General features: G+C 50.9%; 4 protein-coding genes across 8 annotated transcripts in view; 2 read left to right on the top strand and 2 right to left on the bottom strand.

Moving 5' to 3' along the window:
- Nucleotides 1-1,759, bottom strand: part of LOC120959269 (uncharacterized) — a 62,360-nt gene extending 60,601 nt beyond the window's left edge. The window contains exon 1 of one of the 2 annotated variants that reach the window (XM_040382549.2): nucleotides 1,434-1,759. The gene's annotated coding sequence lies outside the window, so the exon portion shown is untranslated. The remainder of the gene's footprint in view (nucleotides 1-1,433) is intronic. The other variant, XM_040382550.2, reaches the window with a different exon arrangement.
- Nucleotides 1,760-2,511: 752 nt separating this feature from the next.
- LOC120960158 (uncharacterized) lies at nucleotides 2,512-12,632 on the top strand. 2 transcript variants are annotated; one of them, XM_040384155.2, is made up of 8 exons: nucleotides 2,512-2,958; nucleotides 3,308-3,521; nucleotides 4,217-5,022; nucleotides 5,360-7,726; nucleotides 7,810-8,723; nucleotides 9,424-10,461; nucleotides 10,525-12,304; nucleotides 12,364-12,632. In XM_040384155.2, the coding sequence occupies exons 1-8, from the start codon at nucleotides 2,818-2,820 to the stop codon at nucleotides 12,385-12,387; spliced, it is 7,284 nt and encodes a 2,427-aa protein (XP_040240089.2). In that variant the 5' UTR covers nucleotides 2,512-2,817; the 3' UTR covers nucleotides 12,388-12,632. The 2 variants fall into 2 exon arrangements, with proteins under 2 accessions (XP_040240089.2, XP_040240090.2); XM_040384156.2 differs by having other exon boundaries at nucleotides 2,513-2,958; nucleotides 4,217-4,908.
- A 111-nt stretch (nucleotides 12,633-12,743) lies between these two features.
- On the bottom strand, nucleotides 12,744-16,351 carry LOC120960159 (putative uncharacterized protein DDB_G0271606). Of its 3 annotated transcripts, none has more exons than XM_040384157.2 (3): nucleotides 15,020-16,345; nucleotides 14,315-14,458; nucleotides 12,744-13,759 (listed from the first exon to the last, which is right to left on the bottom strand). In XM_040384157.2, exons 1-3 carry the CDS (start codon nucleotides 15,948-15,950, stop codon nucleotides 13,521-13,523), a joined length of 1,314 nt encoding a protein of 437 aa, XP_040240091.2. In that variant the 5' UTR covers nucleotides 15,951-16,345; the 3' UTR covers nucleotides 12,744-13,520. The 3 variants fall into 3 exon arrangements, with proteins under 3 accessions (XP_040240091.2, XP_040240092.2, XP_040240093.2); XM_040384158.2 differs by having other exon boundaries at nucleotides 13,591-13,754; XM_040384159.2 differs by lacking the exon at nucleotides 14,315-14,458 and having other exon boundaries at nucleotides 13,591-13,754; nucleotides 15,020-16,351.
- A 250-nt stretch (nucleotides 16,352-16,601) lies between these two features.
- LOC120960161 (translation initiation factor IF-3) lies at nucleotides 16,602-17,749 on the top strand. Its single transcript, XM_040384160.2, has 2 exons — nucleotides 16,602-17,015; nucleotides 17,090-17,749. The coding sequence occupies exons 1-2, from the start codon at nucleotides 16,687-16,689 to the stop codon at nucleotides 17,538-17,540; spliced, it is 780 nt and encodes a 259-aa protein (XP_040240094.2). The 5' UTR covers nucleotides 16,602-16,686; the 3' UTR covers nucleotides 17,541-17,749.
- The last annotated feature ends 4,000 nt before the right edge of the window (nucleotides 17,750-21,749 follow it).

The raw sequence follows: 21,749 nt of genomic DNA, 5'->3' as shown, positions 1-21,749 counted from the left end.
CACTTCTACACTATTTGCCTAGATTCTATTCGCATTTTTCGATTAACACAATCACACCGTTAATTAAACCCAGTGCCACACCGACTGATGATAGTTTTCAACTGAAAATTAGTGCGTTGTTTTGCTATTTCGACGTTACCGAGGCAACAAACCAAAAAAAATAATACGCCTTTACCTAGAGAGCGACACGAGCAATGGTATGCTTGCGCTCGTATTAGTGCGTGTGTTTGTGTGAGTGCGTCTAGGTGTGTGTGTGTGTGTTTGCATGGATGAAAATGAATATTTAAGCAGCGGACAAACGACCGATTCGAGGAGGGATCGATCAAAGGGGAGCAGAGCACGCATACACAATGTATGTGCAATCGTTTATTGCTCATTCTCTCTCACACACACACACACTCGATTGGACAAAAAGTGTCTTCAAAAGCCATTCGAACACACACCCGACAGCAAACAAAAGAAAACGGTGTGTTTCATTTATTCGGCGACGACCGACGACACAACCATTCAACTACACAAACACACACACACAAACACGCGCGCGAGCGCACACACAGAGCAAACACAAAACTGTTGTCGGAAATAATTCACACTTAAATTGCTTTATCGCGAGATTATCGCTTTATCCCCCCACCACCCTTTCTGTCTCTTCCTGTAAAGTGCACAAGGCAGAGTGAGCGAGAACGAGCGACGAGAGTTTTTGCTCACACGTCACCAAGGCGGAGACCTGTCTCATGTCTCATCAAAGTAGCATATTCAAAGCGACGATAAAACTTGTCGCCAATCTCAAGAGAACAACTGAAACACAAACGGCCTATTGAAATTAGGTAAATTAGCAAGAAGAAACACCCTATAGTTTTTTTTTCCATTGATTCCCCCACCACCACTACCACCAGACACTATAATCACACTTCACTTCATTAATCAGGATGCCATCCTTCTTTTCTTCCTCATTGTGAAGCAAAAAAAAAACAAAAACAACTATGAAGAACAAATTGCATTGAGCAGCAGCAACAACAGAGCAGCGGAGGAAGGAGAAAAACTGCACACCATATCCGCCTTCCCCACCCCTGCCCCTTCCACTTCACATATGCATTTATGCGCGTTCAACATAATGCTTTTATTACACACCTTCCCGCTCTCGCTCACACCAACGCACAGTTTGATTTCGTCGTCTGCTGCCTTCGGTTTCGTTCTCTCTTGCTCACTCTCACTTTCCCTATTCTCACTTGTTTTCCTCTCTCGTGGCTCTATGTTAAATGACGTTACACACGCACGCACGCACGCACACACACAGACACAAACAGTTCGTACGGCGTGCGGGTGGGTACAGTGAGATCTTGTTTTTCCTCTATAATGCCTAATGTCCCACCTTCCTCCTGCACCTTCACACCCCTTTCAACACACCACCATCACTGCTTCGCTCCGCTTACCCGTTCGCTTTACGGAAACGTTCTTGCTGCTGCTGTCTCACGGGGAGATATTAGACACAAACACTTCGTTTGTCGAGTAATTCACTAACGCGGCCCCCCCGAAATAGTGCGCTTGTGTTTCATGAGCGAAATGAAATCGTAGATATATTTTTTTTTAATTACTTTTTGTCAGCTTGTAATTGAACGTTGTCACGTTTGCGTTACGTAGAAACCGAACACCCAAAAAACCAAATCTTTTGGTTCAGACGCGCCGACACGCAACACACGCAGCGGGCACGTCCGTTCGCTTCGAGTGTTGCGAGAGTAAAGCGACGGCCGGCTCTCGTGCATCTACCCGAAACCTTTGCGTGTGAGATTGTGCGAGAGGCGGTGCGAAACAGTGAGAGAGAGGCTCTATCTCATCGGAATCTTGTGTGTGTGTTTTTTTTTTATTTCACCCAACAGAAACAACAAATAGACAATAAACAACTTTTTTTGAACGATTTTACATATTTAAAAAAAAGTTTATCCCTACAATTTCATATGGCCGTACAATCTTATCAAACTTAAAATAAAAAGCTTTGTTATTCGTACAACATCAAAAATGCACTCATTACCTTCTTTTTAGCACATTTGTTCTGCAAAGTTCCATTTGCACAGAGCACTGGCTTATACTCACTCCCATCTCACGGCTTCTCAGTCGTGTGGAGAGTTCTACCAGCTCGCTCAGTATCAGCTCCACTCTTTCCCACACTTTCATTCCATCGCTGGAAAAGCGATGGTGATGAGCCGATGAAACGTAGGCATGAGAATTTCTTTCATCTCTCACTGTAATGAGAAGCCCTCTCACTACTGCCGTTGCCAAGGCATAACTCCAAGGTGGTTTAAAATTTTTTGCAATTTGCATAAACGCATGGACTATAAAAAAAGGCCCCCACAAATTTTTTAACAACAATCTTCACTTTCATTCAAAACATGGTTCATTTCAATTTTAAATTCAAAAATTCGTTCTCACTCATACACCTACAGTGTATGCACCTTGTGCGCTAGTGTCAAACGCGTCCATCAACCTGAAACGTCAACACACACACACACACACACACACGCAGAAAAAATACACAAAATCTCTTCAGTCTGGAGAAAACAAAACGCCTGTCTGCAGTGAAATGCTCTAAATTATTACATTTTGCATAAGTTAACTCGCAAAAAGCATTGAAAATTAGTCACCGCATCGTTTGCTTCAGTGTTTTACTGCAGCATTGTGTGCTTTTAACCCCCCCAACACATCCAGGTGCAACGTGTCGTGCGGTGCATTCGTCTGGCCGCTCCTAACATGTCCTCCTGGAGTGCACTGACGGAGTGAAAATTGTTGCCACAGCACAGCGACTGAACTTCCTGCGCGAAAATGGCACCGGGCTCGAGCAACAATCAGAACAACAACCGGCAGACGGGCACGAAACCAAAATCGAAAGCGTCGAAGAAGAATGCGGTCCCGCAGGAAATCGTCGCCCCGACCCGGAGAGACCAGCTCCAGCAGCAGCTGAATGTAAGTTCCAGCAGCTTTCGGTGCGGCTGGTAGACGCTTCACGTGTGCGCACATACCTGATAGACAAGGGTGTGTGTGTGTATGTGCCGTGAAAGATTTCGGCGAGAGCATCGCCGAGCTAATTATAGCACGGAAGGGCCAGATTTTCGCGCAACTCCCACCTGAGCTGAGAGGATGGCCCCGCGAGAGCGCATCGACGGGCACGATCGTGCAGCGGGGTCCTCGGGCTTGCCAGTCTGCTACAGCAAATCGTCCACAACCGACGACGTGACTTTGACCCGGCCGGATGATCATCGGCAGCGTGCTTCTCTGTTGGATCGGTTTAGTGACTGTGTTTTTCCTTCTCAAGGTACTCGTCGACTGGGCGACCGTTTCCGGCGCATCGTCGGTGGTGCAGAACAACAACACGCAACAACAGCCACAGCAGCAGCACTTCAGTGGCGCCCAGCACCCGCCGACAAGCGGCCAGCAGCAGCAGCAGCAGCAGCAATCCCAGGGACAGAACGTTCTGCTGAAACCGCGCAACAATCGGACACCAGGCGAGGGCACCTGTTACGAAATCGGTGAGTAATGGATGCGTTGGATTTGGTGAAATTATCCGGCCGGCCGTTGCTGCTGGTTTCCCTCCGTCTCTCTATCTTCTAGTCCACGTGCATCACCACCTTAGCTACATCTTTTCCATGTTTGGTATCGTAGCTTGTAGCAGTGGGTCGAGGAAATTCTATTCGCTTGCTCTGCGTCACAGCAAGACAAAAATAATCCTCATCAAAATTGAATGGCAAACACGAGTACGAGCTTCATCGTCGATTGCGGAATGCTACCTGTATGTGTGTCTGTGTTTTATCGATCTGGAAGCTGTTTGTGGAACGAAATTGTCCCTTCCTAAACCTTGTTACCCTTTTTCGTTTGGATTTCCGTAACGTGTCCAAGACACGCTCAATGTGCGCTGCAAAACCCCGCGTTTATGATCTAAATTTAGCGTCATTTGCTTGCGTCAAGGTGTGTAACAGTAACGCACTGAAGCACACCCGCCCGATGGCCTTCAGGCCCACGGGGCTGAGGGGAGTAAGTGTGGTTGAAAAGATTTAGTATCTCTGCTGCGCGGCATTTGAATCGGCCCATTCAGAAACGTTTCACTTATCGCAACCACCACCCCGGTTATCACTTTTGGGAGATAAATTAGTAAAAACGCACGCCATTTTTTAACCTCGAAGTAAAACTATTTATACCTTCTGTGTTACATGTGCTCTCGTTGCAGATAATCTGTCGCTGCAAGATAACAGCCGCTACATACCGGTGCGCCCGATCGTGCGGCGCAATCTGCTGAACGAAAGTGCCAGCGGCGAACAGAACGAACCGCACAATACGGCAGTCGGTGTGGTGATTCCAACGACTCCCAACTCGGCGCTACAGCAAACCTTCCGCCTGAACGAGGGTGCCTCAGCGAGTGGTAGCGGTGGCCCGATCGGTTCCACACACAGCGTTAACAATCTTCTGCACAGTGGCGCATCGGCTGGACATTCCGCTTCCGGTGGTGCTTCCAGTACAGGCGTCATACCGAAGCAGCAGCACATCCTAAATCCACTTCTACTGCTTCAACAACAGCAACAGCAGCAGCTACATCAGCAGCAGCAACAAGCCGGACAGACACGCTCCACTTCTTCGCCGCTTAGCTATCGCGTACCGGATGGTGCCTCTCAGAATCAGCTGAACTTGAACAAAAATTCTAACCATCACCAGCAGCAGCAGCAGCAGCAACAGCATCAACAGCAGTATAATCAACCGCACCTAGCGACTGCAGCCGTGCCATCGACTTCTTCCGGATCGCGCTACGGGTCCGCCACCTTGCCATTCAACACTGCCGGTGCTACGGTCGAGGAGACGCTAAATCAGATCCAGGAGTACATCAAGCTAACCACCAATTTGATCTCATCGGTGCAGATTGATAACGTGAGTGGCGTTGGCCGGCGGCAGCAGAGACAGAGAAGTATGGGAGACGAGAGTTGTTACTTTGTGCCGATTAACTCCGCCACACTGGAGGACGTGCGGCACTCCGATACGGAGGTGCGTTTATCTGTTGCCCCCCATTGTCCCAGCTTGTCCCGCCGTGTTTTTCTGTTTTGCGTGTGTGTCGAGTGCTGCAACTACTAATGACTGAGCTACTCTTTGTTGATTCCGTACAAAAGTACGATTGAATTGATGTACAATTATTTGCATGTTGTTTAACAACGTTTATTTGTCTAATCCCGCAATAGCCCATAAGGTAAACGTATTCTCTGCATTCGAGAATCTACTGTAACAATTCTCATCTTCCTTACTTATCTCGTTCGATGTTGCATCGCTAAATAACACAGCCACAGTTTCATCATTAATAGCATCCTTCTTTTGCCAAACCTTTCAGCTGAACGGTGGCCCTCGGCCCCAATCGGTGCAAAGCATCAGTACGAATCAATCGACAACGCCCGTGCCACCGTCCGCGTCCTGTGACGAGTTGCGCTACCGCATGGAGACGCAGTCGAAAAACATGCAGGCGTTAAAGGAGCAGCAGGCACACCTGCTTCGGCTGCAGCAAGCGGCCCGGCAGCAGCTGCAAGAGATGGAATCGATTCGCCACATGCATTCGGCTAGCGTAGCGCCACCGATCGAGTCGTTCCAAACGGTCGAGCAGGTGCAGGACGGCATCGGCAGCATCATGGAGCGGATGCGCGTCCTCTCCACCTTCATACAGAACCAGCAGGAGCTGAGCAACATGCTCGGACCCGAGCACGATGCGGATGTGATGGCGGACCAGGTGATACTGCAGCAAAAGTTTGCCGAACTGCGCGATAAAAAAAGCCAGATGCACAATCTCGTGTCGGAGCTGCAGAATCTGAACATGGACGCAAACCGGCAGTTTGACGGTGAGGCTGCCGCTGTGCCCGCGGAACCACGGAACGTGCCGATCGAGCTGACGCACGCTCCGGCCCCGGCGTCCGACGCAAGGAATGCCACGAAAATCTTCCTCAACGGAAGCGGCAGCACGATGGAAGGTACGAGCGGTGGATTGAACCCGGTGGCCACTGTCGAGGGCATGTCCGTGCCAGCGCACCGGCAGCTGGGTGAAGAGCAACGGGCCAACGGGCATATGGCGTCGTCCGCCGCGGTGGACGAGGAAGACGACGAAGGACAGCTGAACGAAGAGGAAGCTTCGGTGCTGAACGGCACAGCCGACATGTTGAGCGAAAAGATCAATGAAATCAACGCGATGAAGTCGCAGCTGCGCCGATTGAAGGAGATGATGGACACGGTGAAGCTGATCGAGATGAAAACGGGCCACGAGTCGATCGACGAGGAAGAGGAAGACGAAGAGGATGCGCCCGAGGACGAGGAAGAGGGCGATGATGAGGAAGAGGAGGGAGCTACGGCGATTGCAATGCAGCAGCAGCAGCAACAACAACAGCCGCCTCACGCACGTTCTAGCAGAAGTCGTTCCCGTTCGATGAGCTCGGCGCCGATAACGCTGCTGCCGGACGGTACCACCATCCCGAACGAGGCGGACGGCAGTGAGCTGTCCAACCAGGAGCGCGAGCAGCTAAACAAACGCGTCGAAGCGCTGCATGCGATGACGCAGGATTTGCGCGAGCAGGCGAAATCGATCGCGGCCGAGCGCGATCGCCTGAAGCACGCCCGGAACGATCTGCACAAGCGCCGGAACAATGTGATGGAGCTGCAGCAGCAGGCCCAGCATCAGTCGAGCGAGAAGCTGACGAACCACGTCGCCTCGTTCGTGTCGCTGGCCGGGCCGAGCGGCCGTGTGCCGGCCGGCCCGAAGGAACGCCAGCAGATGGAGCTGAAGGCCGAGCTGGAGCAGAAGAGGCGCGAGCTGGAGCGGATCGAAAAGATGACGCAGAGCATCAAGAAAAACACGGAACTGTCGCGTTCGGCCGCGACGGAAGGCGTTGGTGCGCATGAGCCGACCACTTCGGCCCACGACCCGAAACCGGCCGGCCCATCGTCGGTGGTTTCGTCCTCGGTGGAGTCGTGCAGTGGTGGTGCGGGATCGCATCACCGCGGCACACCGTCCACGCACACGACCATTCCGCCCGCACCGGCACCGTCGGCCATTAGCGGCTCGCTGCAGAACAATACGGCCGGCAGCAATGCGACGAACGATTCGAAAACCAACTCCGCCGACTCGGGCGTGACGTCGGATATCTTCGCTCACGCGCAGCTCGAGTCGGCCAGCTACCAATCGAGCAGTACGCGCAGCTTCCCGCCGCCCATGCCGGACATTTGCAACCGCAATGCCGCGGCGGATCGGTATCGAATGAAGCGCAGCGAGCTGGATGCGGACGGTGCTCCAGTTGGTGGTGGTGGTGGTGCCGCCGGAGCTCGAGATCATCGTGGCTCTTCACCGTGGCCAGTGTTTGGGACGAGTGGCGGGGCGGGCGGATTGTCCAGCTCGAACACGGGCCCCCACAGTCCCCATTACGGGCATCCGTACGGGCCGGGAATGCACGACCTTTCGCACCATGCGCCCGGCGCTGGATACGTTGGGGTAGGTGTCGGTGCGTACGGCAGCAGCTGGAGCACGGGAGGCGGTCCGTACGGGGTAGCGGCCAACTTGCTGCCTCCTCACGCCGCCACCCCGAACACACCGCCCGATCCGATCGTCTTTCAGCACATCATGCAGACGCAGCAGATGCTGATGAACTCGATCACGCAGTGCAATCAGCTGCTGTGGATTCAGCAGCGTGAAATCAACAATCTCAACAATGCGGTGTTGTTGGTAAGTGGGAAAGATGTCCCTTTTTTAATAAATCGTTTATTTATTTGGATCAACGATTAATGTTGAATATTTCTCCCAATCAGCTCCAGGAACGCATTCTCGGCACCAACAGCAGCATGCTGCTGCACGAAACCCACGGCCCACCGATGGCGGCCACGTTGATTCGGGCCGAGTCGACGCCACCGAACAACAGCTCGTTGAACGCGTCGAATGCGGCGGCCACCACGGCAAGCAGCATGTACACGCGGGCCCGCTCCGAACAGCCGATGATGTCCCACCAGCAATCCTCTCCCTACCATCACCCCCATGCCCTTCACCATCCCACACCATCCTCCATGCTGCAGAGCATGCCACCCTTCACCCAGCAGCCGCCCTACAGTCCGCACGCTGCCATGCCGCCCAATCACGCCCTGATGTCCCCACAGCCGCTGGTGCCCAACGCCTCGCAATGCTTGCCGCGTAACAATACTAACCCCCTTGCCGGGCAGGCCGGACTGCCACCGAGCGGTGCCAGTGCGGGACGGTTGCGCTCCAGTGTGCGTCCGCTTAACATTAACACGCTTAACAACGCGCTGTACGATGAACAGTCCGGCGGTGGTGGTGGTGGCGGCGTTGCTGCCGGCACGGATGTCGGGCTGGCGAACGAGTACGGCAACACCGGATCGGTCGCACCGAACATGATAAACAATCTGTGCAGCAGCAGCTCGCAGCCGGCTACACCGACCCCGGCCATGGGCCAGCAGCAGCAGCAGCAGCAGCAGCCTCACCACCATCAGCCGCACTCGTCGTCGTCGTTGCGCTTCGGGCAAAACTACAACAATCTCAACAACACCGTTAACAACAACCTGTCCAACGCAAACATGCAGAACAATCACAATCTGTACAGCCAGCAACAGCAACAGCAGCCAGAGTCCTCCTCCCAGCAGCAAACGCAAGCCCTCAACAACCAGGTGCTGCCGGGTGTGAGGGCCAATAACTATTGGGATAACTTCCGAAGGTAACTACCTCCCCCAAAGCACAAGGCGCGGCAGTTTGCACTCGATGTACCCTTATTCTTTTTATCCATTACATGTTGTTAGTATAGGTCTTGTTCATTAGCTTCGTAGGTCGTAGAGTAGCGCAATTGTTGTCCTAAGATTACGTCGTTAGGGAAATTAGGTAGAATGTTAGTTTGAGTTTGCAGCATCGATCGGGGTGGTGGGTTGTTTTGCTGTTTTGTCGCTGTCGCTTCCCCTGGCCGTCCATTATCCCACACAAACGCTCTACGCCATTCTCCTTCCTGTCAACCCTTATCCACACTCCTTCACTCGTTACTGTTGATGACTCTTTGCCCTTTGATGCGAGAGAACACATTCGGAGCAGTCGAAATCTTGTGGCCGTTAGCTTTAGATAGAGTAGAGATTTAGTGAAATCGGATATTAGTTCCATTAACGCACTGTTTTGAATCGACCCATGGTAAGTTAGTGTGTCCCTTCTTCTTTGTCAGTGTGTGCCCCTTTGCATCTGTCCTAATCCTGTGTGGAGTTTTGTCGTTTTGTGCAGCAAATTGTGATTAATGAGCTTTTGGAATATTTACACCACGTTGTAGCTGATGTTTTGATTTCTATAGTACTAACACTTGTTTGTATGCTGTTTGTTGGTTCTGTTGCTTTAGAATGCGCTTTGCTAATCCATTTATTTTCCACCGTTTCTTGCAGCTACTCAAGACAAAATCTTCTATCGAGCAACAGCTGCAAAAGCAATGAGGAATCATGCTCCCAAAGCGGCAGTGCTGGTGGCGGTGGTAGTGGTGGTGGTGGCGGCGGCGGTGGCAGTGGTGGAGTTGCCGGAGCAGGAGCAGCCAATGGGATTGGATGTGCCGGGTCCGGAACTGTCAGTGGAGGAGGAGGAGGAGCTGGATTCAGTGGCGGCAGTGCTGGCGGTGGAACGGGTTGCAATACGATCAACAATCAGCTGCAGCGCAACAACAGCAATGCGTCGAACCAGTACATGAACAACCAGAGCAACAAGTACCAGCAGTCGCTGAACATCACGCGCAACAACTCGCTGAGCAATGCGAACCAGGCGAACAGTGCCGGTATGTGCCAGGAGCTGGACTCGTCCATGTCCCACGGGTACCATCCGAATCAGGACGGCTCGATGAACGATGACTGTGCAGGGCAAATGGTTGACCATCATCATCAGCAGCAGCAGCAGCAGGTGGTGCAGCAACAAGCTCCACTGCCGAATGTCGGCGGCCAGCCGATGCACGGAGCAAGAGCTGCGCAGCAAACGTTCCCGTCACAGCAACCGATCCTACCCGGGCGTCAACAGCATCGCGGCCAGCCAGTGGGAACGGTTCAAGCGCAGCATCCGTACGGCCACACACACCAACCGAGCGTACAGCCTCAGTCGGTCCAGTCGCAACATGCATCGTCCGGTTTGGTGCATCAGACACCTCCACATCAGCAACAAATTGCGCCCCAACAGCAGCAGCAGCAAGCACACTCCCACCATGCACCCCTGAACCAGTCCAATTCGCTCGATCTCGGCGAGCTGCAGTTTCACACGAACCCGATCAATCTGGGGCTGGCGAACAAAACGCACCCGAAAGCGAGCGGACACAAGAAGTATCCGCTTTCGCTACGCTCCTGCCGGGATGCGGGTGCCGGTGGGGAAGGCAGCAGTGGATGCTACGTGTCCGGCGGTGGTGATATGAATCTGGCGTCCACCTGCACCTATCAGCATGATTCAAAGTGAGTGGCGATTCATTTATTATGTTCTTATGGCTCATTTTAATCATTTTCCCACTTTTCCAGGTCGACCTCGAAACTGTTCGAAGCGCTGAAGGAAAACGTTTACCAGGAGGTGAAGAATCTCATTACGGCCAACGAATCGCGGCCCCACTTTCTCATCCAGCTGTTCCGGGAGCTGCAGCTCATTTCGTCCGATCCGCTGCGCCAGCGCACGCTGCAATCGATCCAGGAGCTGTACAATCGCTACATTGAGTCGACGCTGCAGGAGGAAAACCACGTGAACAATGTGGGAAGCAACAATTTGCTCGCCTCGTCCGGGTTGGCCAACATGCCGGAAGGTGTAAATGTTGGTGGGGAAAGCATCAATGCGGAGCAGCCGCGCAACACGCCACCACGGGAGCAAAGGAGCGAAGAGTCTACCGTTGAGCTGGAGGTGGTCCAAAACTATACGAATCTTCGTCAACAGCAGCAGCAGCAGCAGCAACAACAACAGCAGCAATATCATTACATTCCTGCTGCAGGATCGGATCAGGCGGGAGGAAACCTTCCGGCCACGTCCGCTGGTGAGGTACTAGCAGGCGGCTCCTTACCGAATGCGCCCTCGACATCGTCAAATTCACCACCCGGGGCTGGCCGTCGCCTTTCCGCCGTTCGGCCGCTTAACCAGGAGCAGCTTGTCCCCTTGGCGGTGGCCAACTCGGAGATCATCAACATCATTATGGGCGACATTGTGTCCGTGATCAACTCGGTCGATTACATCAACGATTCGGTGCTGTTTAAGATCGCGGGCGTCATCTGCAACCATGCGACCGGTGGGGCGTCGATGGATTACGGCCAACCCAGTGGCGACGCCGGCCAGCAACATCACCATCATCATCACCATCAGCACCATTACCATCATCACCATGCGCGGACGGGACAGTCGCCGGCCGCATCGTTGCTGGCCGCTGCCTCATTCCTCTCCGCCCAAGGCGATGATCCACAAGCGGGTGGTGGTGACATGAGCAGCGGTGCCGCCGGTGCTGGCAGTGCCGGTGGGGACGTGTTCAGTCGGGAGGACTTTTTGCGCCACCTGGAAAGCTGGAATCGCACGGACAAGGACGAGTTTATCTCCAATTTGGAGAACTTTCTGAACAACATTCTGCTCCGATCGTCCGCCGTGGAGGGAGAGGAGGGGGACGAGGAGGAGGACGCAATCACGGGCGTGCCACTGTCGGTGGGAGGTCAGCAAAGTGCGGCCTACGTGAACGAGGTACCGCCTGACGGTGCGATCGGTTACGAGGGAGGCACCGCGGGCAATCCAGCGGGCAGTGATGTTGGGGGGAATGGCAATGGGATTGTCCCGTTCAGCGGGGAAGAGCAACGACCGCTGGAATCGGCCGTAGTGGTCAGCTCGAGCTCGTCCAATGTGGTGTACTCGTCGACGACGTACGATCTGGCCGAAGCGGATCAAGTGTGCGATATGGAAAATCCATCCGGCAACAGTATGGCACCGGGTGGTCCTAGCGGGGGAGCTTCCTCCGCTGCCGTCGAGCATCCGACCGGTGGGACCAACTTCGACGATCGCTGGACCGTTGTGGTGCAGAAGAAGCCGGCTACGTCGGCGGTGGAAGAACAGCAGGTTGGAGCGAACGGCCGCGATGAGGGACGAACTCAACCAAGGATGGGTGGAATGCAGCAGCAGCAGCAGCAGCAGCAGCAACAGACACACGGTGGCATGAACGGTGGGCCTAGCTGTACTAATGGAAACATCCCACCCGGAGGGGGAGGAAACAATGGCAACAACATCAACAACAATTGGCAGTCGGAAGAGGTTGCCGATGAGCATTTGGAACAGACCGAGGTAAGAGAATTTAATTAAAATTCGAAAACAACGTATTTACACAAAATTACTTATTTCAGGAACACCGTTCATCCTACTATTGAAAGAATACTCCTAAAAAATAAGCATTAAAAACGGGATTAGATTGTATGGAATCGTGTTCCTGCTTGACTGTCGGTTTGCGTAACCGAGCAACATCTCTCTGAATGTGATGAAGAATACGGCTAATAACCATTACTCGTCAATCGAACCGTGCAACGTGTATTGCAACTACGGTCTATAATCCGATTAGAAAAGATTCAACTAATTCGAATCCTAATATATGTAACACACATCTACTATCTCACAACGGTGTGTGGTGTAACGTTTATTTTTCCTTCGAGAAGTAATATCCGAAACGTCCTTTCGCGTGTTTTCTCAAATATTCCTGCTCATCTACCCAAGAAGCAGTAGCCTGATGTTGTCGTTTTGTGCTTTATTTTTCTTTGTAACAAAGAATAACATAGAGCCTAATGGGAAGGGGGAGCGTGTGTCACGTACCACACGTGCACGTTAGCAAAAAAGTCGTTTCATTTTCCGGACATATCACACAAAAGTTCATCTACGAAAATTGGGGAGCTATTCAGTTACCGCAAAGAACCTCTGGTTCTCCCTAATTTTTTTTGATTCAAATTGTTAGTGAACCTAAAACACGTACTACGCAAACTAGGAAAATATCTTACTTCTATCCCTCCTCGTCCTGTTCACGGAGGCCCTACTACTACTACAGGCACTGCCGAGTGCCTTCTTCCTGCTCGTTTCCTCCCAGTGCCCAACTCTTTCTCCATCTTCCACTAAGCCTAAGTCGTTAAGTACACTTACAAAAGCGCGCATGCGCATGTGTGACCCTCATTACACACTAGAATCGTTAAGTAGTCTCTATCAAAGTTACAATTAAAAAAAGGCAAACTCACACGGACGGATTTTCATTCCTTCCGTTTTGTAGGTACATCGTAGAAACGTAAAGTACAGTCAATTAGTGGAAACGATTTGATAAGGATTAGTACGGTCGCACCGCGCCACACCGCGCCACTAAGGCTCGTGAAATTCCCACGAACGATGATGATACTTGAAATCTTCTACCTCAGCTAAAGCTCTTCTAATCAGCTAAAAATGTGTGTAAACCTTATCAAAAGCAACAACCGTGTCCCGTGCAAACGCGTTCAAAGATAAGTAGTAGTAGTAGTAGTAGGTAAGGTCACTTTCCTATCGAAAACCCGCCACCGGTACCGTGCAAGCTGTGAAACAGGTCCAGATCGCAGCCCTGGCCGCTCTTGCCATGCTCGAACCGCCCCACCGTGGGTGGATGCAGACCGGAAGCTACCGGCAGCCGCACAAATGGATGGCCGGGCAGCGGTACCGTCATGGTGCCACGAGCGTCCCTACTAGCATCGGTGCAGCTGCTGCTGGTCAACGACAATTCGTCCCTCCTCTGAACTTAACGTTGGCGTTTGTGTGTGAGTGTGCATGTCGGTGTGTGGACGTTTCAATATGGATGGGAATGAATTTCCAGGCAACAAAAGAGAGAGAGAAGAAAAAAAACGATAGATAACTAAGTGAAATGTTAGGATGCTACACGTAACGATCATGTCAAATGAGGTCGAACGTACAGTGAAAATTAGGAGCTATTGTAAATGAATCTACAATGCATGCGTGTGAGCCAAAGATGGATTTGGGTTACGTCAACAAAGGTACACGAGGGGGAAGGAGGGCTTGTAAAGGTGTGTTGTCTGGTCAGCGTCATCTGATTAACGTGTCCGCGGTGCCTGTTGATCTCTGTCTCTCCTTGAAGAAGTTACACACACTCACACACACACACACTGACACAAACAAGATCGAATACAACATTGTGAACATTCGCTCGCAAGGTATGTGAGATCATCCAGCCGTGCGCGTCCGTCGCGTCCGTCCGTCGTCCGGGTGTACGTACTGGTCGTCCTGCCTACTAGATCATGTGCGACATCATGCAGCGACTAGTGTCGAAATATTTACTCTTGCTTGTTGGCAGTTGGTGCTGTTGTCCGGTCGCGGTCGCCCCTTGAAGTCCATTAACGGCAGCGGGAAGATGGGGATGATCCTGGCATTCCATCTCGTCCATGGCCGGCTCGTGGATCTCGGCCCGATGCTGGTACAGTACTACGGAGACACGCCGGGGGGTGGTTTGTTCAGGGGCAAAAGGAGAAGATGAGACCATATTTTAAAATCTTCCATTCAATTCAATGTGTTTTCGGGGTGGCGAATGAGCAACACTCGCCCGTGATCTGGCGATGATTAAGAAAGACACCCACGCAACACACACACACACTCACTTAGGCGCAAGATATTTAAAGAAAACGAAGTCAGAAATAGCTTCAACCCCGCTAATGATGAAATAAATTTGGAACAAGTTACAGTATGTGCCTTAGCAACAAAGTTGGTATCTGCCCAAGAAGTTACACATTGAAGGATTATTACACTTTGAAGTGAATTACAAATGACCTATCTTTATCTTTGGATTCCTAAATAGAAGATATTTGCTTCTAAGTTCAAACATACCTACACTTACAGCGCACACTGTACAGAACGATGATGAGGTGAAAATTCAAATAGGAAATGAAAAATGTTCCTATTGGAAATGGACGCAAGATGGGGACACGAATCATGGTGTGTTAATTTTAGCTTTATGACCTCATTGCAATTACAACTCAATTTACATACCTCCTCCACCGTTGCTGCCCGGAAATGGTACCGCTTCCATCCAGCCTTGCTCCGTGTCGCTCGTTTTTCGCCGCTTCGGGTGCTGCTGTCCCGCCGCCAGCTGTCCATTGGTGTCCATTTCTTCGTCCTCGTGCTGTTGATGCTGCTGACTAGCCGCTTCCTTTCGCTTCCGCACTAGTAGCTGCTGCGCAGGGAAGGGCTGCACGTGGAACATCCCTGCAGCGTCCCCGGTGTTGTTGTTGTTATTATTATTACTGTTGTTGTTATTATTTTGCTCGCCGGCATCACTGCAGCTGATATGGTTTCGGTTGCCATGGAAATGCATCGCCGACAGGTGACCGTTGACATTTGCCGCTGTTACCGGGCGGTGCTGCGACCGATTGTTGTTGACGGCATCCGGAAGCACGTTGTTATTGTTGCACGGCTCGGGTCCACGCGCTCCACCAACACCTCCACCACCACCGCCGCTACCACCTGTTGGAGCGGCGAGCGACGGGACAAAGCCATAGTAACCGTTGGACGAACCGTTCAGGTAGCCGACCGGTTGGAAATCATCGCACATGGCCACGGATCCACCGAAACGATGATGGTACGGCTGCTGCTGTTGCGCGGCTGGTGATTGAACTCGCCCGAAAGGGCAATCACCCGTGGCGATGTTTCCAACGCTAGCGCCACCGCCGGCACCGCTGCCAACGGTCTGGTGGTGCTGCTGCTGCATCTCGTGATGGTACGCAGCGGTAAGCATTTCGGTAATGCTCATGTCGTTCGTGGCGTTGCTGCCGCTGTTTCTTCCGGGTGGGGGTGCAACACCCCCCGGCGCTGGTCCGATCGGGGTCGGGAAGAGCCGGTTCTCGTTCCGATAGAACGCCACACTCTGATCGTTGTCCAGTGGCAGCAGGTACGACGCACTGTTGTAGCTGGCAAACACCATTTTGGTTACGTATGAAACTTTTGCTTATTGTTGCCTTCTCTCGGTTTTACGGAGCCGAGCAAGACCCACCTCACCTCACCGACACCGTGCACGCAAGTAAGGTGAGTGTGTGGCTGTGTGCGTGTGTGCAGTGGGGGAGGGCGGGCGAATGAATGTTTTCGCGTTCGTTGAACTCGCGATCGATTGCGTGCACTCGCGGAAGTGCAGTACGTGTACGGGCGCGTACAAATGGCACGTTTCGCGGAAACCGCTGCTTATCGCTCGGTTTCGGAACTGTTGATACACTTTTCGATCACAATTAGCGGAACGAACACGGGAAATGCTTTTAGCACCTTCACGAGAAATAACGAGAATGCAACCAGCAGTACGCGTACGCCAGGCTCGTACATGACGTTAGCTGTCAAATGGGAATCACGCGTTTGACAGCTGCTTACCTCTGCTTGGAGATGATTTTATGTTTTTGCATTAATTTTATACAGCAAAAATGGTAAATATTGCCAAAATGAAACATTTTTTATCAATATTCAATGATCTTTTGCAAAATTCATTGCAAATTCAAAATGATCACCATCAAATCAAGCGACGCCATCAAATCCGCTTGCTTGATAAAACTACGTAGGTAGTATTTTTCTTTATCAAATGCAATACAAAATCACAACAAAATCAGCTGTTTTTGTGACACTTTCGAAAAATCTCCATCGCTTCTCTTTCTGTACGACGAAAAAACGAGTAAAAAATGAATTTCATCACCCGATTAGTGGTTCCACAGCTACGACGGCTTCCCTTGGCCCATCCACCTGCTAGCTGGAACCGTGCCGCGTTGGTTTCCCCAGGGAATGTGCCATTTTATTCTACGAAAACATCGAAACCCCAGGACCCAGCAGTTGCCGGTGCTGCGAACCACAACAAAAAGGCAAAAACATCACCAAAAGTAACGCTCATCGCTGCGGACGAATCCATCTCGATTGTGAACTTAGATGAGGCCGGAAAGATAGCGAATCGACGCAATTTGAAGCTGGTAAAGATTACTGACCTTGACACGAAAACGCAACGTCCGGTGTACAGGTACAGGCAAATGCGCAAAAGCCATACGCCCTTGTGATTGTTGTCTAAAGCGAAATGATGTTCCCTTTCCCCAGACTGATGACCGGTTCGGAATACCTAAACGAAGACCTAAAGCGCCGCGAGGAAAAGAAGAAATCCAAACAGGACGCCTCGGTTAAGGGCGACAAGCTGCTGACGATCAGTGCCCGCATCGCCGAGCACGATCTCGCCTCGAAGATCCAGAACGTGCTGAAGTGGCTCAGCAAATCGTACGAAGTGCGTATCGTGGTAACGGGCGACGGGGCAGGCAACAAGGCCAAGCAGGAGGACATTGCGCAGCGCTTCGAGGCGAGCATAAAGGACACGGGCAAGATTGTGCAGAAACGGCTGCGGGACAACGACTTACGGTTTAACATCCTGCCAACTGCCGGCGGTAGTGCCGTGGGCGGTAAAAAAGGCCTGCTGGATGCGAAGGAGACAACGAACGGGTTGAATGAACCGCAAGCTGCTCGTGGCCTACACACTCAGGCCCGCTCGGCGGCGTGACAATCACAGCGAAGGGATCGGGAAGCGCAAACCGTCACGAAACGGTACACGGTGACAGGATGCGTTGCCGTAGTACTGTTCGCCAAGTACGCTTTCTGGGCCTATCTACTCAGGGGTGACCGATGACCCGGCCGGCAAGCGGGTCGTACGGTTTTTAAAGTAAGGTAAGACATAAAGCTAGCTCAAATATAGACTAAATCCAAGGTGAACTTGTGGTACTGGTGTCGTCGCATGCTGAATAATAATCCGATGGGTGAAAATGGGAATTGACTAAGGGATTACCTACTGTCGTTACCGATAAGCCCGCGAATTGCCCCAAAAACACACAATCGCACACGGCAAAAAGTCAATTAGTTTGAGATAAAATTAGGATCAAATTGGCTTACGCGCGCCCTCAAACCACGCACTATCAGAAACAGAAGCTCCCCGCATTACGAGGAAGAGTGTATCATCGCAATTAAATTATTCAATAGCACTTCAATCGTAATGCAATGGGGGAATGGGAATGGGGGATCGGATTGGCTATAAATCGCATTGACCACTGCAACACATTCACCCGCAGCTCAGGCAGTTATCACCGAATGGATGAGATTTTTGCAAATGGTATTATTTATCACCACATACTCCACCCCCCCCCCCCCCCTCCCCACAGGCTATCGGTCGACTAATGACGGTTGATGCGGTTGCAAATGCAGTCATGTTGGCGATTGTTTTAATCCCTTTCCCATCAACTGCATTCCACTACGGTTGGCTGACGCAGTTTCAAACATTAACTGGGGCCCGGTTAAAGTGTGTGTGTGTTTCAAAAATAAGCCACTAAAGGCAGGAGAGTGTCAGGATAATCACGAACAACCGGTTGCAAACACAATAACGGTTCAAAAGGTCCACCGGGACCACCGGCAATCGGGACAATACAATTCGTACAATGGCTAGAGTCACTCTAATGCATTCGGTTGAAGGTGGTGGTGGCTTTTTTTTAACCCCAGAATTTGCACGAATGCTGTTCGATGCAATTTTACTGCCTGCCCTGGCAGTTGTATGCGGCAAGTGCACTCACACTCGGCTCACTTTGATGGTGGTTAAGCCACTCCCGGTGTATGGTGAGCATAAAAAATGCAAAACCGGATTTCCGGGGTGCCTTTTCCTGTGATGCAACAGAGTGTGTCGTACCGGGAAGTGCACGCCAACAGCCGTTCGGGGCAAGCCTGCACGTTCATTCTCTATGCATTAGAAAATCTATGTTTTATGGGTCAATTAAACAGTCCGAAAAGCACCGGCCCTAGGATGTGCATTGTGGCGCTGGCGGCCATTCTTCTATTGACCGGTGTCGGACTGGGAAATCTTCGGGGTTTGTCCAGCCCCCTCAAACGAAAGGACATTTCCAGTGTGGTGGTTGTTTGTGTTTGTGCAATAATACAAACATTTTATGCTGACTTCCCGGTTGACTCTCTGTTCGGTACACTCAAATTAAATTACACCCCAAACGGGCTCCAGTCAGCATTTCAGCAACTTTTCGTTGTCCGGCCGGAGTCATTCATCTTGTTCCGGTGGGAGGCGGATGGGAGGACCGGTTTCCTTTTGCGTCGAACGACAGCGTACATTAAAATTGTTCTGCTTCGAAGTGAAGTGTTATCGGAAACAGTTTGAAGATGCTTGTCACGTTTTTCCACCAACACCGCCGTACGGCCGGATGTGGTGATTAAGCGCGGCAGCCTCTCTCGCTGGTAGTGTACAATCAGTGAAAGCACACGTTCGTCAATGGAATGATTAATACGGCTTATTTTTTGTGTTTTGTTTTCTTCTCCCCTTTTGTGCGGAACTCTAATTCGATACAAAAGGCCGATCCGTTTCTCCAAACGGTCGGCTGATTGACTTAGTCGGCTTTGCCGTATAAAGCAAACGACTAAACGATTCCTTTCCCAAAGCCGTAAATCGATCAGTCGGGGGAAGTACTTGGAAATTAATTTAATTCCTGCTCCCTTGGTTCATCCTTTTCGAGTCAAGCGCCGAGGAGTGTGAAGGGTGAAGGAAGAGAATCCACGCATAATACACTTCCCCAGTTCTGTCTGCATATTTGATTAAAATACTTCCACTTGAAAGCAGAGAGAGAGAGAGCTCGTCTTGCAACAAAAAATGCTATCATTTATGTGGTCGGCTTTTATTTAAACGCTAGCGGTCTAGCTCTCTGCCGCATGGTGGAGTCTTGGGACTGGCTGGCGCAGCAACGGCTGGCAACAGTTAAAATATTCAATTGCAAAACCACCAACCTTGGCAGGACTGTGTCTTAGAAATCTAAAACCTAAACGCAGTTTTATACGAAACGTTTAACCTCCCCCCAGCCACCAGCCAGCGACGACAGATGGTTGATGTTCCGATGAAGAACACCGCTCCTGGTACGGGCGCGCAGAAAATGATGACGTTCTTAGTATTTTCGTGTAGCAAAAGTTGCTGAATGCTAAGAACGCGCTCTGTTCTTGTTGCTTACCCACTTTCCCTGCCAAAAAAAAGAAATGCCCCACTGTGTGCGTGTGTGTGTGTGTTCCGCTCTGATTCTTCGCCCCGATTCCTGATGGCAACACACAGCAATAGGGCCGGAAAATGTGAAATGCTAATGTGGCGAATAGAGGAATACGCCCGAGAAATGGAAAGAATCCATTTGTTGCTTTTACGCCTTATAAACTTTTTCCATTTCCAACGTCATGCGCCATGCGGGGAGTGGGTTTTTCATTACCGCTGTCTTTCTTTCTGTTTCTGCTTTTGCCTCGATGGTGATGGTTAACATTAATTATGAGCGGCAGATCAGTTGGCAGTCTAGTCGGATTTATTGTACGCCTTGGGAGAGGGAAAGCTTTTTTTGGGGGGTTTATTATTCGGACCTACACCTATTAAGGAACGAGGCATCTTTTAACGATGGAGTACTTCTCAACGGTCAAACGAATCATCTCCAAGACTTTCAGGACCGTTTAGTAGCGTCACTTTTCTTGAGCACATTTCGTTGTTTTATGCACCACTTCACACTTTAAGACTCCAGGAAAACCGCCTCGCCCATTACATCACGTAATGTTCTTGTATGGCAACGGGTGGCAGAGTGGAGATTGGAAATGGAATAGCTTCTCGTCAAACAAATCAAACTTTATGCGCACGAGAAAGGGGAACAGCCTTCGTTTACTCCGGCCATTAGACAACGAGGAAACATTCACTTTTATTGAGTTATTCTTCGGCATTGGCATGCATTGGGGCTTGGGTATTTATTTGGCAAGCGATACTTCCGGCATGCGTCGTAACTGAAGATGATTCCGGTTCTTCTAGTGGGACACAAAATAAACACACTCTCGAGTCGAGCAGTTTGTTGCCGGCTTGTTGCCGTCCCCGGCAGCTCCCGCCCTACTTACATGGCGAACAACAAGGCGGCGGCGGCAGGATGCGATGAAAATTAAATGATAACATTCTGACAGTGTCAATACCAGACCAGAAGAACAAGTGCGTATATCGTCATGTCGTTAACGGTACGCACACGGAATCGTAAATGAAGTGTGTCATGGGGTGTCTCCGCGGACATCCTCGCCGCCTAAACATGGATGGGTGGCCCAACATTTTTAGGCAGTTTGTTTGCACTTTTTTATCGCTCTTTTCGTTTACCGGTTCTCTGAAGTAGGTGGGAGAGACAGAGGGTGGTGTATTGATTGTTTATGGGTCTGTATAGCCATCGTGGAATGGCCATCTGGTGCGTCTGGTGACAAGGACATTAAGGCCGCGCTATTTTACTTTTATGTACTGACATTTCACATTTTAGTTTGAATGATGATGTCGTTGAAATATCGGATGACTTGGGTTGAGGTCGTCACCATTAGCCGGGGTTGAGAAGGGGAATTAACTCATGTAATCTTGGAAGTACAGTAGCGGATACTAGAACTCCCTGGAGGGTTGTTTGAGTCATCAAAGAATTTACAACAAAAGCCCATTCTCTTCGGTAACTAATAGACAAAGCTCGTCATTGTGTGTCGCTGACATGGCCATAGAATAGACCCCACAAGGTACGCCTTATCCAGAATCGCCATCCGAGAGCATTTTCGAACAATCAAAAAAAACCCATTCAATATGGCAACAATGCCACAGAATCTGTAGCTAGCAGCAGTAGAAATAGAGACACAACAGAAAACGCTGCCTACTGTTGCTACTTTCACCGCATTCGCACAGTACGAGGGCGCA

Source organism: Anopheles coluzzii, chromosome 3 (assembly GCF_943734685.1).
Source record: "Anopheles coluzzii chromosome 3, AcolN3, whole genome shotgun sequence".
NCBI classification, from domain to species: domain Eukaryota; kingdom Metazoa; phylum Arthropoda; class Insecta; order Diptera; family Culicidae; genus Anopheles; species Anopheles coluzzii.
The sequence above is the reverse complement of the archived record's forward strand: the minus strand, read 5'-3'. Positions and strand labels throughout refer to the sequence as shown.

What these genes read in the sequence shown, in the direction of transcription:
- LOC120960158 (XM_040384155.2), top strand. Translation starts at nt 2,818, where the DNA reads ATGGCACCGGGCTCGAGCAACAATCAGAACAACAACCGGCAGACGGGC. An exon ending in AGCTCCAGCAGCAGCTGAAT is followed by an intron (nt 2,959 to 3,307) that starts GTAAGTTCCAGC and finishes TTCCTTCTCAAG; the next exon opens with GTACTCGTCGACTGGGCGAC. An exon ending in TGCGGCACTCCGATACGGAG is followed by an intron (nt 5,023 to 5,359) that starts GTGCGTTTATCT and finishes CAAACCTTTCAG; the next exon opens with CTGAACGGTGGCCCTCGGCC.
- LOC120960159 (XM_040384157.2), bottom strand. Translation starts at nt 15,950, where the DNA reads ATGGTGTTTGCCAGCTACAACAGTGCGTCGTACCTGCTGCCACTGGAC. An exon ending in GGGCAGCAACGGTGGAGGAG is followed by an intron (nt 14,459 to 15,019) that starts GTATGTAAATTG and finishes GTGTCTCCGTAG; the next exon opens with TACTGTACCAGCATCGGGCC. An exon ending in CCAACTGCCAACAAGCAAGA is followed by an intron (nt 13,760 to 14,314) that starts GTAAATATTTCG and finishes GCCAACGTTAAG; the next exon opens with TTCAGAGGAGGGACGAATTG.
- LOC120960161 (XM_040384160.2), top strand. Translation starts at nt 16,687, where the DNA reads ATGAATTTCATCACCCGATTAGTGGTTCCACAGCTACGACGGCTTCCC. An exon ending in ACGCAACGTCCGGTGTACAG is followed by an intron (nt 17,016 to 17,089) that starts GTACAGGCAAAT and finishes CCCTTTCCCCAG; the next exon opens with ACTGATGACCGGTTCGGAAT.